This window comes from Diospyros lotus, chromosome 8 (genome assembly GCF_014633365.1).
Source record: "Diospyros lotus cultivar Yz01 chromosome 8, ASM1463336v1, whole genome shotgun sequence".
In the NCBI taxonomy this organism is placed as follows: Eukaryota; Viridiplantae; Streptophyta; class Magnoliopsida; order Ericales; family Ebenaceae; genus Diospyros; species Diospyros lotus.
In genome coordinates this window covers 19747549-19765644 of record NC_068345.1, presented here as the reverse complement: position 1 = coordinate 19765644, position 18096 = coordinate 19747549, and the positions used below count along the sequence as shown (strand labels likewise).

Below are 18096 nucleotides of genomic sequence, written 5' to 3'. Positions count from 1 at the left end.
GAACCTCCAACCTAGTACATGTGTCAGCAGTCACCCTAACTCATCTGGACGCACCCTGCCCATTTTCTCAATTGGGTATTGATATCTTGGGGCCTTTTCCCCCAGCTGCGGGGCAGATTAAGTATATCGTGGTCGTTATTGATTACTTTACAAAGTGGGTTGAGGCTGAAGTAGTGGCTTCCATCACCGCTCGGAGGATAAAATAATTTCTGTGGAAGAATGTGGTCTGTCGCTTTGGGATCCCTCGGGTACTGATATCTGATAATGGCACCCATTTTACAGACCTATCTGTCTAAGAATGGTGCCAAGAATTGGGAATAAGACAACAGTTCACCTCGGTGGCTCATCCATAGGCTAATGGGAAAATTGAAGTTGCAAACAGAACTTTGCTACATGGTCTAAAAGTGCGAGTGGAGAAGGAAGATGGCAGTTGGGTGGAAGAACTACCAAGCATCCTGTGGTCTTACCGAACTACAGTGAAGATATCCACGGGAGAAACCCCTTTTAGCTTATGTTACGGTTCGGAAGCACTAATCCCGATTGAAATAGGAGTACCTACGCTAAGAGTGGAGCTTTTTAGACCCAAATCCAATGAACAAAATCTGAAGGATAACTTAGACCTCCTTGATGAACTTCGCGATCAGGTAAAGATTCGACAAGCTGCTTACAATCAACGTATAGAAAGATACTACAACCGAAGAGTAAAGGCATGAAGTTTTCTCCCTAGTGACTGGATATTAAGACGAGCGGATGTTCAAGGAGCCCGAGAAGCGAATAAGCTAACACCAAATTGGGAGGGTCCTTTCAAGGTAATGGAAGTTCTTCGCTCTGGTGCTTACAAACTCTAGACCCCCGAGGGCACACTAGTAAAAAACGCGTGGAACGTGCAAAATTTAAGAAAATTCTACCAGTAATGTTTTCTTTATTATTTTCATATGTTATTCTAGAATAAACTTATTCTTTCTCCTATTAATAAAAATTCCTCGTCTCAAAGAACCCAAGAATGCGCCCTTGATTAAAGTGAGCCTAACTTCAAGAGGGCCTCGAACCCTCGACAAAAACAAAGGGATCAGATGTGATCCTCGGGGGGCCCAAATCCTCGACAAAGATAAAGGGATCAAATGTGATCCTCGGGGGGCCCGAACCCTCGACAAAGATAAAGGGATCAGATGTGATCCTCGAAGGGCTCAAACCCTCGACAAAGACAAAGGGATCAGACATGATCCTTGGGGGGCCTGGACACTTAAAGCAAGCAAAAAGCAAAGTGCAAATTCAAGTTTCTACGATAGACAAAATAAACAAATTCGACAGAAATGAATGATCAAGCCTGATCCCTAAGAGTTTTCTTTTTTTTGATGAAAAGCAAAGGAAGACAATGAAAGGAAGCCAACAACCAAAGAAAAATTCCAAAACTCAGACGAAAAGCTAAAATTTTATTATGACAATAAGTCTTGAAAACAAAGGTATCTACTCTAAAAAGGATAAAGCAGCAGTAACATCAAAGGGGATGGAGCTCACATCTAGGTTCTGGAAACGCTCCTTCCCAAGCTTCTTCATGTGCTCGAACCAGCCTCGAAAGACTTCTTCTAGTTCCGCGGCATAAGCTTATGAGCTTCAAAAATCCTCGCGGCCATTCTGGAAAGCTACTTGGGCATCCTTGAGCGCGGATCGAAGTTGGGCATGAGCAGTGTGAAGGTCTTCTCTACACCGAGAATAGGACTCCAACGCCTCGACTTGCCCTTTCTTGGCCTCCTTCATCTTTAAGGTGAGCCTCCTTATATTTTCTTGGAGTAGGTCGTTGGCTACCTTCACTACATCCAGTTCCTCCCCGAGCCCGAAGTTAGCTTGGTTTGTTGGTCCCTTGACACACACAATGGCCACTCAAGAGGGGGGGAATTGAGTGATTAAAACTTATTGAATCGATTCTTTCCTTTTTAAAACTCTTGAGATTTACTTTTACACAAAATACACTTGTTATAAATATATATGTTGTTTGGAGATGATAGCAATATAAATACACAAACAACCACAATATAAACACAAGATATATAGTGGTTCGGTGTATCCAACACCTACTCCACTCTCTCATGGTCAAACCGACACTTGAGGTTCCACTAAAACCACCGCTAGGTTTCCATACAAGAACACCTAGCAAACTTGTACACCCCAAGGTTTCCCCTTAGCTCACCCCGGAAACTAATACAACACAATAATACACCTAGATTACTTGGGCTCTAGGATGCCAATCACAATCCACAATCTAATACAAATAAATCAATCCTATGTCCAACACACTTGGACTACAATGGATATCAATACAAGAACAATATACAGGGCAAAATGAAATTATACAAGTTACCAATAAGAAGAAAACTTCTTCTTTACCTTGAGGCTCCAATGGATAGATCTTTGAAGCTCCTTGGGCCTTGGATTGCTTTGATTGAGTGCTTGAGAGCTTGGGTGTGCTTTAGGAAGATAGGAAATGGTAGAGCATTAGCCTTCTCCAGATTTCTCCTCTTGATATTTATAATGGGGCTCCCAAAATGACCTGCAACGGCTCCAAAAATCCAACCGTTGGAGTCTGGCAGTCGACTGCTCTAACTGACAGTCAACTCTGCGACACCCACAGTCGACTCTCGCTGCCGACAGTCGACTCTCATTGGCTTACAGTCGACTCGACAGTCGACTGGCCAAAACCCACTCTCGGCTACCTCGACTCTACATAAACAAGGCTCGGTTATATCGACTAATGCACATCCACAGTCGACTGTCCCTCACCGGGAGTCAACTCTCAGTCTAGATTTTCTTTTATTTATATTTTACCTTCCATTTACTTTAATACATAAATGTAAATAACAAAGTATCCCCCATTTGGATTCAATAAAAATATCTAAAAAATCAAAATCCAAATAGATAAGAAAGTAGATTTTGGGTTTTAGAACAAATTCTGATTTTGACAAATTTAGCACTTCCAAAAACATACTTTCCATTACTTGAAAAATTCACTAAAAATCATTTTCACAATAATGAATACTAGCTATGAAAATACCGGGAGTTAGTTTTCCAAAAGGAAAACATTTTCTTATATGTTCCCTTATAGTGTGCTAATATTCTACTTAGAATCAAATAGCATTTCTTGGTTCGTTTTGATACACAAAATACTATAATACTTAACAAATATCAAAAATCCATTAGGGGTTTTAACTATACTAAAAATAGTTTTACTAAAATTATGTTTTGTTAAACATCAAAATACACAATAGGTTGATTGGAGCAACTTGGCTCAACAATCTCCCCCTTTTTGATGATGACAAAAACATTATAATTTTATGAAAACATTTTTGCAAAATAGCTCCCCCTATGTTTTGTACTAATAGATACCAATAAAACAAAAACCACAAAGATTGTTATTTTGAAAAACATGAACCAAGGTTTTACAATGAAAAGCCATTTGGAAGGACATTCCTCTCTCCCTTACAACTTACCTCCCCCTCAGACATACCTCCCCCTCACTACATACTTCTCACCATTTTTTGAAATCATCAAAAAGTGAAAAGAGTTAGTACAGAGAGAAATATAGGGAAAATAATAAAGCAATAAAGCATAAGGGATCAAAGCATGCAGAGTATAACAAATAAGTAGGAAATAGTAGCCAAGCAATCCAAACATATACACTAGCCAAGAGATAAATAAGATATCAATTAAAACAAGAGGCTAGAAAAAAAATTTGTATGCCTTTGATTTGAAACAAGAAAATGATACCAATTTAAAGTTGATACCAATTGAAGCATTAAGACCAAATGATTGAAATGATGCCAAATTCTTTTAAAATGATATAAGCATTTTGAGAATAATTTTTGGATGATGATACCAATTGTTGCATAAAAGAAATATGCTCTTGATACCATTTGTTGGAGAATAATGAAACAAAATGATATCAATTTATACCAATTGATAAAATAATGATGCACTAGGATACCAAAAGACTTTAAGCAACATATTTAGGCATACTTATATTTAAAACATGATGGGAGATGAAAATTTGATCAAATAAACTCATTTTCTCCTGGAGGCTTCAGGAGAGTCAACTTCCAAAAACGGACAGTCGACTGCCAAATGAAAGTCGACTGTGAAACCTACACAGTCGACTGCAACAATGCAGTCCTGAAAGAAACTTCCTCCTTTTGAAACATAGGCCAAAAACAATTAACATAACATATACCAATATATTCTACAAGGCCTAAAACACACATAGATGAAACATTTAAGCACATAGAACACACAACACATTCTTTCAAAAATAATTCTTTTAGAAAATAGGGACTAAAATGACCAAAACCTCATTTTTCTTCCAAATGACCAATTTTTTCTTGCATTGAATGACTCCAAAGAAAATATATCTATCACAATAGGTCATGCAAGTTGGATCAACAATGGAAATGAGGGTTGTCATACAAGATCCCAAAAATTTCAAACATTTAAACACCATGGGATAAAGCCTAAGCTAGAGCATAAAGGATTTCATTAAGCCCAAATCTTTTATATGCCACAAGATGATTTTTCACATTTTAATGCATTTGGCAAACTTAGATTTTTAAGCCATATTAATTTTAGAATTTAGGAATGAGGTGATCACCCAAAAAACCAAACCTCTCCTATTCTCATTTATTCCATAGGCTTTCCATCCTATTTTTGAGAGTGAGGTCTAAACCATAGAACTCCTCACCTCTCTTGTGCCATGAGTCTCCACTAAAATAAATATAACATGTTTCCCATGTGGATCTCATGAACATTGGCACACATAAGGCTAAGTCTTAGCCTTGGGCACCCATCTAAACATGGGACCTTTGGCTTTTGGCTCTTGAATGCCCTTTGCCTTTGTGTTGGACCCTTTAAGAGGATCCAAGGCTCTCATTTGTTGAACTACCCCTTTTGGCACCCAAATTTTAATTTCATTTCTCTTAGGGGGTTGGGGAGTCCATCTATATGGTTTCCAAGATTTCTTTTGATATTTTGGCTTTGGTTTTGGGGGATTAGAATTCTTTTTCACAATTAAGCTTGCCAAAGACTTCTCTATTGCACCCTTTTCTAAAGTGAGCTTGGAGTTTTGAGCTTTTAAGACCAATATTTCTTTCTCCAAGATGGGGAATTTTTCAAACATTTTATCATCCATTTTTGCTTCATTTTTCTTTTTAAGCTTTTCTTCTAAAGACTCATTTTCTTCTTTGAACTCTATAATCTTTTCTTTTAAGATTTCTATTTCATTTTTCAAAGACTCATTCTCTTCTTCAAGATCTTCTTTTTCCTTAGCAAAATATTTCTTTGCATTCTTAAATTCCTTCTTAAGAGACTTAAATTTAGCAAATAATTCTTTAAATGCCTTTTGGAGTTCATCAACTCCTACATTTTCCCCTTCTACATCCTCAAAGGCCATGAAACACACTTGTGCCTCTTCTTTTTCGGATTGGGAAGATTCACTTGCATCCTATGCATTGAAAGCATGCCTTTTTGGATATTTTGAATGTTTCTTCTTCTTCTTATATTTCTTTTCTTTCTCTTCTTTTGGACACTCATTTTTATAATGCCCAACTTCTTGACAATTGTAGCAAATAGGAAGCGATTTCTTGCTATCCTTTCCTTGCTTTTTCATTAAGCTCTTTAAAGTCTTTTCTAGGAGAATTAGATCTTCATCATTTTCACTAGAAGACTCACTTTCACTACTAGTTGAAAATTTAGTTTTTAAAGCTATATTCTTTATCTTCTTTATGGGTTCTTTCATTTGATTAAGAACTAACTCATGGGTTAAAAGATTCCCAATGAGCTCTTCCATTTTCAAGACTCCAAGATCTTTGGCTTGAGTGATAGCGGTAACCATAGGCTGCCAATCTATGCTAAGGGACCTAAGTATTTTCTTTACTTGATCACTTTCGGGGATAACCTTGCCAAGCATCTTTAGAGAGTTAACCAATTTTTGAAATCTAGCATTCATATAACTAATGGTCTCATTGGCTAACAATTTGAACCCTTCATATTGGGACATCAAAAGATTTATTCTAGTATCCTTAACTTGATCGGTCCCTTCATACATAACTTCTAATTTTTTCCATATTTCATGAGATGTGGAGCATGAAGAGATTTGTTCATACTCACTAGGAAATATAGAACAAAACAATATATATTTGACCCTATGGTACATTTCAAGATTATTTATATCTTCTTCACTCCAATCTTTTTCTTCTTCCTCAGATAATGTAAAACCATCCCTAACAAGTTTCCATAATAGATAACTAATTGAAAAGATATAGGATTCCATCCTCATTTTCCAATAGCTATAATTGGTTCCATCAAAGAATAGGGGACGGGAGGGAGAAGTTCCCTCAACAATACCATTAGATACATATAAGGCCATTTTAAGATCTTATCATAAGATTTGAGATTGATGATCACAAATATTGTAGAACCCACTCTGATACCAATTGTTGGTCCCTTGACACACACAATGGCCACTCAAAAGGGGGGAATTGAGTGAATAAAACTTATTGAATCGATTCTTTCCTTTTTAAAACTCTTGAGATTTACTTTTACACAAAATACACTTGTTATAAATATATATGTTGTTTGGAGATGATAGCAATATAAATACACAAACAACCACAATATAAACACAAGATATATAGTGGTTCGGTGTATCCAACACCTACTCCACTCTCTCATGGTCAAATCGACACTTGAGGTTCCACTAAAACCACCTCTAGGTTTCCACACAAGAACACCTAGCAAACTTGTACACCCCGAGGTTTCCCCTTAGCTCACCCCGGAAACTAATACAACACAATAATACACCTAGATTACTTGGGCTCTAGGATGCCACTCACAATCCACAATCTAATACAAATAAATCAATCCTATGTCCAACACACTTGGACTACAATGGATATCAATACAAGAACAATATACAGGGCAAAATGAAATTATACAAGTTACCAATAAGAAGAAAACTTCTTCTTTGCCTTGAGGCTCCAATGGATAGATCTTTGAAGCTCCTTAGGCCTTGGATTGCTTTGATTGAGTGCTTGAGAGCTTGGGTGTGCTTTAGGAAGATAGGAAATGGTAGAGCATTAGCCTTTTCTAGATTTCTCCTCTTGATATTTATAATGGGGCTCCCAAAATGACCTGCAACGGCTCCAAAAATCCGACCGTTAGAGTCTGGCAATCGATTGCTCTAACTGACAGTCGACTCCGTGATACCCACAGTCGACTCTCGTTGGCTTACAGTCGACTCGATAATCGACTGGCCAAAACCCACTCTCGGTTACCTCGAATCTGCATAAACAAGGCTCGGCTATATCGACTAATGCACATCCACAGTCGACTGCCATTAACTTACAGTCGACTGTCCCTCACCGGGAGTCGACTCTCAGTCCAGATTTTCTTTTATTTATATTTTATCTTCCATTTACTTTAATACAAAAATGTAAATAACAAAGTACCCCCCATTTGGATTTAATAAAAATATCTAAAAAATCAAAATCCAAATAAATAAGAAAGTAGATTTTGGGTTTTAGAACAAATTCCGATTTTGACAAATTTAGCACTTCCAAAAACATACTTTCCATTACTTGAAAAATTCACTAAAAATCATTTTCACAATAATGAATACTAGCTATGAAAATACCGGGAGTTAGTTTTCCAAAAGGAAAACATTTTCTTATATGTTCCCTTATAGTGTGCTAATATTCTACTTAGAATCAAATAGCATTTCTTGGTTCGTTTTGATACACAAAATACTATAATACTTAACAAATATCAAAAATCCATTAGGGGTTTTAACTATACCAAAAATAGTTTTACTAAAATTATGTTTTGTTAAATATCAAAATACACAATAGGTTGATTGGAGCAACTTGGCTCAACATGGTTAGCCTCGAGCATATTTCTCTAGACTAACTCCAGATCCTCGCACACCTAAGCTTCGACTTCACTGGTGAGCCTTGCATCTTCTTACGCCAGCTCGACAGATTTAGTCAAAATGTGAACGCGGTGTTCGAGACTTGACAGCTAAGAAGAAAGGGACTCAAACCCTCGAAGCCTCTCGACCTTGGACTCCAAGAAGGTAATTTGGGCGCGGAGTTCGGATTCCCGCTGGGAGATTGAATCTTGGAAGCCCGTAAGGTTCTGAGAAGCAGAAACAAGGTAAAGATTAAGACCTATTGGCATAAAAGAATTCAAATGGAAAAGATAATGTGGTCATACCAGCAAAATCTCAGCGCAGTTATCCGGTTCGCTTGAAGTTAGTGGAGTGCTGGGGAAGGCCAAGGTCTTAATGGGGGTGTTGCTGGCTTCTGGGACTGAATGTTCGGGAATAGTAGTGGCAGGGGGAGAAACTTCTGCCCATCGGTGTTTCGTCTGGCATGCTATTATCTCCTTCATTGATAGCACGCAAGCCCCTTCCAGCGAAACCTCCCTTGTTAATTCTGAGCGCCCTTCTAGTGCTAGTGGCTTTAATATCCGCTTGAAAACAGAAGGGATAGGCATGCTAGGAGGCATCGAGAGAGGCTTCGTACTTGCAAGAGGTCGACTGCCTTGGGCCTGCGCCCTGACTGTCTCCAGGGCCTGAGAGATGGTCTCAGTATCCTCGCTGAAGGGGCTCTGTGTTAGTGTAGGTGCTCTAGACCCAATCAGATTGGGCATGTTGTACACTGACAATTGTAATCATGTTTATTATTTGAATGAGGAGTTGTTCAAATTCACAAGAAGTCATTCTATTAGTTTCTTGTTATTATTGTAATAACCAAATGAAACTAGATAGAAGTCCATATGATGTATACTGTGATTAATCTATAAAGATGTGAGATGATGCATCACAGTTTCTAGACATCATTAAACGTCCCAAATCGTAGCAATGTCAAGAATGGACATTGATAATTGCGGTAAGACTTGTATGTGCTATGTTTTTGCTATGTGATAGCAATGGGGGTCTCACACCCATAGGCATGGGGATGCCTAGATAAGTACATAGGTGACCAATGTTGGAGAACGTGTCACTGGACATGACTCGCCATGAGAATCCATTTTGGTTATATGTTGATGGAATTCTTATACGAGATGGGTGTAACTAATCCTTGGACCTGAGGTTGTCACGGTCATCTCATAAAAAGACCAATATGCTTTGACATCGTTTCGATGGGCCTATATAAAGGCTGCACGTGGGCGATCGTTGGGCATATCGTGAGGCTTATGGAGATGGGTGCATAACCAAGATGGGACTCGTCTATCCCTTGATAGAGGATGATGTATCTAAGGTGCCTTCGGTGGATATTCACTTTAAATCTATGGCCATGGTAAAAGAGATCAATAAGGAGTTATTGATTTACTTTCTATTAAGTGAAGATATCCAGAAGACTGAAGAAAACTCATGTGATCATTATCAAGCAACACATCGCCATACTTGAGATCACATAAGATACATTGACGAGAGGATCGAATTACACGGTAACCATGCTCGTGAAAGGTTATTTGCGGATTATGAATCCTTCTAAATAATTGGGTAGGCATGATGCCTTGCTAGAGGCCAATCTTGTCTTATGTGTTCATACCGACACATTGCCAACATATTCGGGAGCCTAATGAGTCATACGCAATAGGCACGGTCCCTGGCTTAAACCAGGAAAGCGGACGTATGGTTAAGTGGGACACTTCGGCAAGAAGTTGTGCCGTCGTAGGTTCTCACGGGAAAAGAACAAACAGACGTAATGACGTCGATATGACGAGGGGTCGTCATAAAGGAAAAGGTTTCCTAAAATAGCAATTGATTAAATTAGAAAGTAGTTTCTAACTTAATGATTAAATTAGAAAAGAAGTTTCTAATTTAATAATTTGGGCTTAATTTAATACTTGGGCTAAATAAAGTATTTGGGCCAAATATTAAATTAAATTAAATATTTGGGCTAAATTAGATTTGGGTCAAATATTAAATAATAAATATTATATTTGGGCTAAATTAGATTTGGGTCAAATATTAAATATTAGATATTTGGGCTTAAATTAGATTTGGGCCAAATATTTTATAAATGGATTTGAGCCACTTTAATCTCTAGTTGGACTAGGATTAATGGGCTAGCCCAATCCATGTCCATTAGGGTTTGGGAAATCCTAGGAGGTTGCCTCCCTATATATAGCCCTTTATGGGATGCCCAAATTAAGCCATTTTTATTTTGTTGGTTTTCAAGAGTTGAAAATCGATTTTTTTACCGTCCATACACAAGCCGCGCTAAGGAGAAGGAGCTAGCACTCCTATTCCGCTCTCCTTGCCAACGGACGCGTGCCACGTATCACGAGTTAGAGGCCAGACACTTGGACGGCTCGAATCCGCGAACGACTCGATAATCTAAAGGTTAGATTTATTTATTTGTTTGTGAATGATTTAATTTCGACGTTGATCCAATCGCCGGGATCGGGGTAAGTTCAAAATTTTGAACTACGATGTTTACCCCGTAGCGATCTTGCTTTACTTTCACTCTACGCAGAAGCAAAGGAGGTGGTAATGGATATGTTAATGGGAGCAGCTGATCCCAGGGAGGGATCCCTCAAGCACATTTCAGTGCCGCCTTGGGGAGCTTCTTGGAACGTTCGAGGATCCTCCTCTACTATTTTCCTTGGTCGAGATGAGCCCGAGGGTTTCCTGTTTCTAGTACTCTTCGGGGCAGACTCGAGCAGTGTTGAAGGTCTGCGGCTTGGAGAAGGCTTTGTAACCTTCTCGGAGTTCTTTCTGCTCTGGGATGAAGCCGAGGGGCCCTTGCTCAGAGGGAAGTCTAAGATCATCTCCTCGGTAATGGGAGTGTAGGCAATCTCCTAAAGATTTTCAACTTTGAAAATAATGACGAGGGTTAACGTCTGATAGGAGTGAGAAATGAAGAAGAAGGCAAAGGGAGAAAACTTACAATTTACACCGTCCAAGCCAGCTTCGATAAGAGATGGGTTAGTAAGTCATCCCTCTACCCAGTCCCGGCTGACCTTTATGAGATGGCAGACTTTTTCCTTGATGTTCTCGATGCTCAGATGTTTGTGCTTGGTGTCCAAAGTCCACCCATTGCTAATGAACCAAATTTCTTGGATAGGGCTGGCTGATCGAGGACGAACGAAGACGAAACGCTATTTCCGATCGTCTGAGTCTTTCAACCTGCCGGAATGCAAGAGGGTTGAGGCTTTGATCTCAAGTTTGGGGCGTTCTTTGGGGGCGAGGAGGCAGCCCTCCTTTATGATTCTGGGTGAGATCGAAAACCAACCACCAGGGTCGTGATTGGTGGTAAAAAAACAGTCAAAAAGCTCTCCCGTGGGTTCCACCCGAGCAGTACGGCAGATGACGATGAAGCCCATCAGATATCTCCACCCGAAAGGAGAAAGTTGAGCAGGGACGATGGTAAGATGTTGTAGAAGTGACATAACCCATCCCCGAGGAGGTAGCTGGAAGCCCTGATCAAAAGCGCATTTGTAAACACAAAGTCGACCCTCGACGGGATGGCACGCTCGGAGATGTGTGTTGAACTCGACCTCCCACTCGTCGGGAATCGCATATTTCTCCCGAAATTGCTGGCATTCGAACTCACTCATCCATTGGCAAGTAATGGAGGCGGCAGGGTGTTTTTCCCACTCCACGAGCTCGACGTCGGTAGAAGAAAAACATCCGGAACCAGTGATCGCCATTGTAGAGAGATTAATCAAGGAAAATGGAGAAGATGAGAACACCCAATAGTACGATAATAGATAGAAAGTGGAGAATAATTGGAAGAAAGAAGGAAAGAGTGGAAAATCCCTGTTTAAACCATAGGGACGGAAGGGCAAAGGGCGAATAATGATGAGCCTTAACTACCCAAGATTGGCGCGCCTCGAAAGACGAAAAGGTTTGGACAGCGCATTGGGAAGAGAGACTACCGTCGGAGCAAAATCGATATATGTGCCCTCCGGACACACGTGAGAGAAAGACGCATCAACTTTTCGGGCCTCGTAGATGCCGACCCTCGGGATAATAAGAGTTTGAGCTTCAGAGATTCCAGCACTCCTCGAGCCATTCGAGCCGAAGAGCTCAAGGAGTGAGGGGGCAAATGATGAGGGGAATACCCTCAGGTCCGTAATTGCACCCATATCCCGGGAAGGCATCCCATGGCAGTCATGCCATGTGTTCGCCAAAGAGGTACTTCGCCGATACTACCCTGCTTGGGTCTAGAAGAATGCATAGCAGATATGTATCATCACCACGCTAGCTGGCATGATGTATGGTAAGGAAGTCTTCGAGGTCTTAGGAATTGACCATTTCGTTGAAGGATGCGGAGGAAGAAAGCTATCCCGAAGTCGTCGGAGACAGCTACGATTATGGAGCCCTTATTGATAAGATTCCAAGAAAAGCGGGATAGAGATCCCGGAGATCTCTATCCGAAATATTCATCTTTACGCAAAGATAAAGGAAAGAAAGGAAAGGAAGGTAAGGGATCTTTTTTTTTTGAATCATCTTTTAATTACTGGGGTACAGGGAATTTTTCCTGGAATTTTTCCGTGAAGAGTTCTAACTTGATCGTCAGAGATACACCAGGGGAGCAAGTCTCCATCTCCATTACAGGTACATAGTAGAGGCAAGAGAAGGTGATCGGCTCACCGAATCATCAATATGAATCTTATCATGTTGATTCGATGTATCAGTATCCAGCAGTAATTTACCTAAAGAAAAGATTTAAATAGTTGCAGAATCCGGTACTCTTTAACCTTCTTTCAAGTGAATATTCTGTTTTGGTATTACATAACAAATTACATCCAACGTTATAAGCATGAAATTCTCTGAGATGCAATTCTCAAATTTTAGAATGGTTTAGACATCTTTATGGCTATCTTTAGAAGTCCAAAATCCTTTCGAAATAAGTAAATACCCATTTTAGCTACTGTCGTTGGCGATTATATACATGCGTTTATGTTGCTACATACGCATTCTAATAAAGTTTCATCACAATATTATGGGACGTGAGTGTGACAATCCATAATAATGTATTGGCTATTTTTTTTATTAATAAATTTTAAAATAATATTAACTAATCCCCTTCACTCCCTTCACCGACAACAAGCATAGCAACCTTTCTAATCATATTCATATAAAGAAGTATTGAGTTGGTACCAAAGCATGGTATATGACCGACCCAAAAGTAAACAATACTAAGGCTCCGCTATTGACACGTTCGCAATATGAACAACAAGAAACCACCGCCATTTAATGAAACAAAAACGTAAAATGACTTTTACGTGCAGGCAACGCTGTTTGTTTGATTTTGGATGATTAAGCTGACAATACATGTGTTATAGGAAAAAAAAAAGTTTATTTAAAATTTAAAAAAATTAAAAGTCATAAAGATTATTTTTTAAATTAAAAAAGTATAATTTTCTCATAATAAATAGCAAAAGTTTTAAATAAAGTGTAAATAGAATAACTCTTATACATTTAAAAATCTCTTCGAAAATTCTGTAAAAATGATAAATATTATCTATAATAATCTTAATCTTCATAAATTTGGAAATGCTAGATTTAATATAATTTTTAAGTTTTTAATATTTGAATTAAGTATCATAGTGTTTATATGTAAGACTTCCATGCATTATTAATTTTTTTTTATAAAGTCTAAATAATTTGGAGATAAGATTTTTAATGAAAAAATATTATTTTATTCAAGCGGCAATAAATATATTTAAAAATAGAATTATTATTTAAATATTTAATATTTTAAATAACGTATTATTATAGTATAATAAATATAAAAATTATAAATAAAAAATATTATTTAAACGGCATTTCCGATTTAAACAACCTTTTGTTAGAGTAGTCATCTTGAGACACTGTCGTTGACCGCTCGCTTGCAGAATTAAATAAAACCCACGAGGTGTATTTTAATATGAGAACCAATTAAGCTTTGACCATTCTTATTTGAAAGGCAGTTGCAGTTTAGTATTGTGAATCCATTTTTATTTTTTTAGAAAAATATAATTATTTTTCTATTTTTAATATTTAAATATTATTACTAATTATAGATGAATATATATATTTTTTTCAGATATACTAACTGATAAAAGTATTTAAATATTAAAAATAATTATATATTATATAAATATAAAATATATTTATTAAAGGAGCAATGATATTATGGTAGCATTGGCTGCGAATCATTGACAAATTGTCTTTCTCAGGGGATAATATAAAGGAAATAATTGAGGAAGCAAAATTCTTCATAATTTTTTAAATATAAAATTTTTATAATTAAATATATAAAAATATTATATTATTTATATCGAATAACAAAATATTTTTTATGGAAATCGAGAGAGGGGCCCACCCCCACTGCACAACCCCTATTGCACAAATTTGACTAAGAGTGCGTTTGATAGAGGTGAAAAATAAGGATGGAATTCTAATTCTCACCCCAATCTCAAGGAATTTTAATTCCTTGATTTCAAGGAAAATTTACATTTTTTGAACTAAGATTGAATTCAAATTCTATGAAATTGAAAAACTGTTTAATAGAATTTTTTAGAATTTAAATGAAATTTGAATTTTACCCTCATTTTTCATATCTATCAAACCCACCCTAAGTGTCATTTTCATTTTCTATTTAGGAATGATATCATGTGCATTCATGATTGTACTATAAAATGTAAATTAATGTCAAATAAGAGTGATTTTGGGTTAAAAATAATGTACAATAAGTCTATTATTTGGAAAATAAATAGTTATTATATTTTATTTTAACTATTATTTTGAAGACAATTGTTAATATAAATATATATAAAAAGAATGTTTATAGTAATAAATTTTTATTAAAATATTTTAATAATATTTTATTCATTAAAAATATGTTAGAAAATATCCTCTCGCACTATAAAATGTAAGTTTATCAACTGTGTTAATGGCAATGTGAGAGTCTCTTTCTCGTTGGGACATAGAGATGGATTCAGGAAAAGGAGAAGTTGCTCAAGAGGTTCTGCCTTACCTCAGAGTATACAAAGATGGAACCGTTGAACGGCTTGCGGGGATTGAAGTTGCCCCAGCGGGTTTGGATCCTGAAACGGGTGTTTTCTCCAAAGACATGGTCATCATACCGGAGACCGGAGTCTCCGCCAGGCTGTACCGCCCCAGCCTCGCCCCAAACAACCGGAAACTGCCGCTTGTGGTCTACTTCCACGGCGGAGCATTCTGCATATCTTCAGTTGCGGATCCTTTTTACCACAACTCGTTAAAAAGATTAGTTTCCGAAGCCAACGTCATCCTTGTCTCCGTTGGTTACAGACTGGCGCCGGAAAACCCTCTTCCGGCCGCCTACGACGACTCTTGGGCGGCGCTGCAGTGGGTGGCCACCCATTCCGGCGGAGATGGCACCGAGCCTTGGATCAAAAACGACGTCGATTTCGGGAAAGTGTTCTTGGCCGGAGACAGCGCCGGGGCAAATATGGCCCACCACTTCGCAATCAGGCAGGCCGGCGCTGCCCGGATTAAAGATCTGGACATTCACGGTATTTTAATGATCCATCCTTACTTCTGGGGGAAAAAACAACTTGGTTCCGAAGAGAAAGACCAAGCCAGAAAAGCCATGGTGGACTGCTGGTGGAAATTTGTCTGCCCGTCGGAGAAAGGAAACGACGACCCGTTAATCAACCCGTTTGTAGAGGGAAGCCCGAGCCTTTCGGGTTTGGCTTGCGGGCGGGTAATTGTTTGTGTTGCAGAGAAGGATATACTGAGAGAGAGAGGAAAGCTGTACTACGAATCGTTGGTGAAAAGTGGATGGAAAGGGGCGGCGGAGATGGCGGAAACCGAAGGGGAAGATCACGTGTTTCATATATTCAATCCGCTTTCTGAGAAGGCTGTGAAGATGATCAAACGCCTGGCATCCTTCATAAACAAAGAGCAGGGACATTAATGGCAATTCTGGGTTGTTTCTGTGTTTCTGGTATCTCTATTTTGTTCTCCTTCTCGTGTTTTTTTTGTTTGTTTTTGGTCTGTTTATGGCATAAAAAGTGAATGAATCTAATGGGAACAGAACAGTGTCTCTGTTTGTTGGGAGAAAGTGATATGATGTCTTTTCAAATGAACTTTGGTTGGACTGGTATGTTAATCCAGACTTGCACGGACCACAAATTAATTAAAGAAAGAAAGCTAATTGGTAAGTACTGTAGGCTGATTAAACTAGGAGCATAGGAAATGAAGTGGGGGAGCGGGAGGGGTCTGACCAGAAGGTGGTTCGACGGAATTAATGGCGGTTGGGTGAGGAAACGGTAGGTGGGCGATGTGATGGTCGGCGGCGTTTTGACTGGAGATGAATTCAAGGCGACAGTGTAAACTGTAAAGAAGAGGGTGAGATGCATATTAGGCCAAGGCCAAGGCCATTAAATCAGTGGGTTTTGTGCGAGGAAGAGAGGTTAGGGACGATGGTGTCCGCAAACACAAATGATTTCAAGTGACTGAAAAATAATATCAAATGAGAATCTCTACCAAAAATAAACTGTAAGAGAGTTTGAACTTTAGCCATTTTTCACTAGCACATGGCTACCTCTCTAGTTTTATGACATAAGCATAGGAATGAAAATCTAATAAAATGGTAACAAATAGAATTTGATAAATTATCAAAATATGTTTCTTACTAATAAAATGAAGTCCACTAGGTAAAATTCGATAAATTATTCAAATTTGTTGACTTAATTAACATATTTTTAAATCCATAGAAATAATAAATTTTGCTTAGTGAATAAATATCAAAAATGAAAAATATAATAAAACTACGAAAATAAAATTTTAACTCTCGTATGAGAGAATCATACAACCCATTTTATTTATAAGACTGGCTACTTATTCTCGAGATAGGTGATACACTCTTATTTAGCAAGCTTCCAAAGGGATAAAATGATCCCAAGTCCTATTATAATCTCTCCACAATGAGATTTGCTAATCTTGCGACCACCCTTGGGATTAGCTAATCTCAAGCATGAGCGGCAGGACAAAAGTATTAATAATCCTATTTTTTTTCTTATTCTCAAAAATGATCCCAATATCTTCATCTTTCTTACCCAATCCAATTGTAATACCCGAAATTTTCTATTAAAAGTGTTTTAGAAATCTTTTGGGTCAAAACGCAATTTGTCATATATTCGGGCCAATGTGTAAATTCCAAAACATGAATAAAAAGGTAAGTGACCACACCAAGACAAAACTTGGAGGGTAAAAATGTCCAAAGAATCATGGGTTGTCAAAAATAATATATTCTCAAAGGTTTGGGGTCAAAATTACGCGATTAGAGGCATTCAAGCCAAATTACAGAATCTAAAAACTGACGGAGAGTGGTCAGAACGAGGGTCTTTCTAGACTTTCAAGGGTGTAATAAGACATCCTAAGCTTGTGGGGTCTAATGGAATAAGTGAAAAATCCAGGGTTTGAGAGATAGGGGCAAAAATGAGAAATATCAAAAAGTTGAGGCGTGAAAGTGCAAATAATGAAAAATAGGTGTGAAACCTACAAATCACCGGCTAACTTTGCGGCGATCGTCGGCGAGACTTCCGAAGGGTACTAAGATGCTCACCAGGCCATGATGGTTCAAATGGGCATGGTTATTGGCCAAGAATGACAGTGATAAGACGGAAAATGGGTTTTGTTATAGTCGGAAATATGACCAAAAATTTTGAGGGAATTTCATCGCCATTTAGCTTGATTCGAGGCCTGAAATGATGAGGATTCGAAGCTTGGGGACCAGGAAAGCTTATGAATGGTCAAAAATCCGGTGGAAATCGAGTATAAATAGGGTTCTTGAGACCGAGGGTTTCATTCAAAAATTGAAGAAAATCGACCACGTTTTAGCTTGAATCAAGCAATAAGGTTAGAGGGCTTTTGTTCCTTGAGTTCTAGGGATCATTTCTAGAGAATTTGGGAGGTTTTGGCATAGGTTTTAAGCAATTTCAAAGAGTTGGCTAAAAAATCGGGCTTTCCCAGAACCGACCCTATAAACGGCCATTTGAGGCTTTTCTAGTGATTGTTCCGGGCAACACGAGGTATTCCTAGGACCAATTTGAGGAGGGCTTCAA

At 38.2% G+C, this 18096-nt stretch overlaps 1 protein-coding gene across 1 annotated transcript; it reads left to right on the top strand.

Moving 5' to 3' along the window:
- Positions 1-14944: 14944 nt before the first annotated feature.
- On the top strand, positions 14945-16143 carry LOC127807268 (probable carboxylesterase 2). The gene has a single exon (XM_052344969.1). The coding sequence runs from the start codon at positions 14976-14978 to the stop codon at positions 15942-15944; it is 969 nt and encodes a 322-aa protein (XP_052200929.1). The 5' UTR covers positions 14945-14975; the 3' UTR covers positions 15945-16143.
- The last annotated feature ends 1953 nt before the right edge of the window (positions 16144-18096 follow it).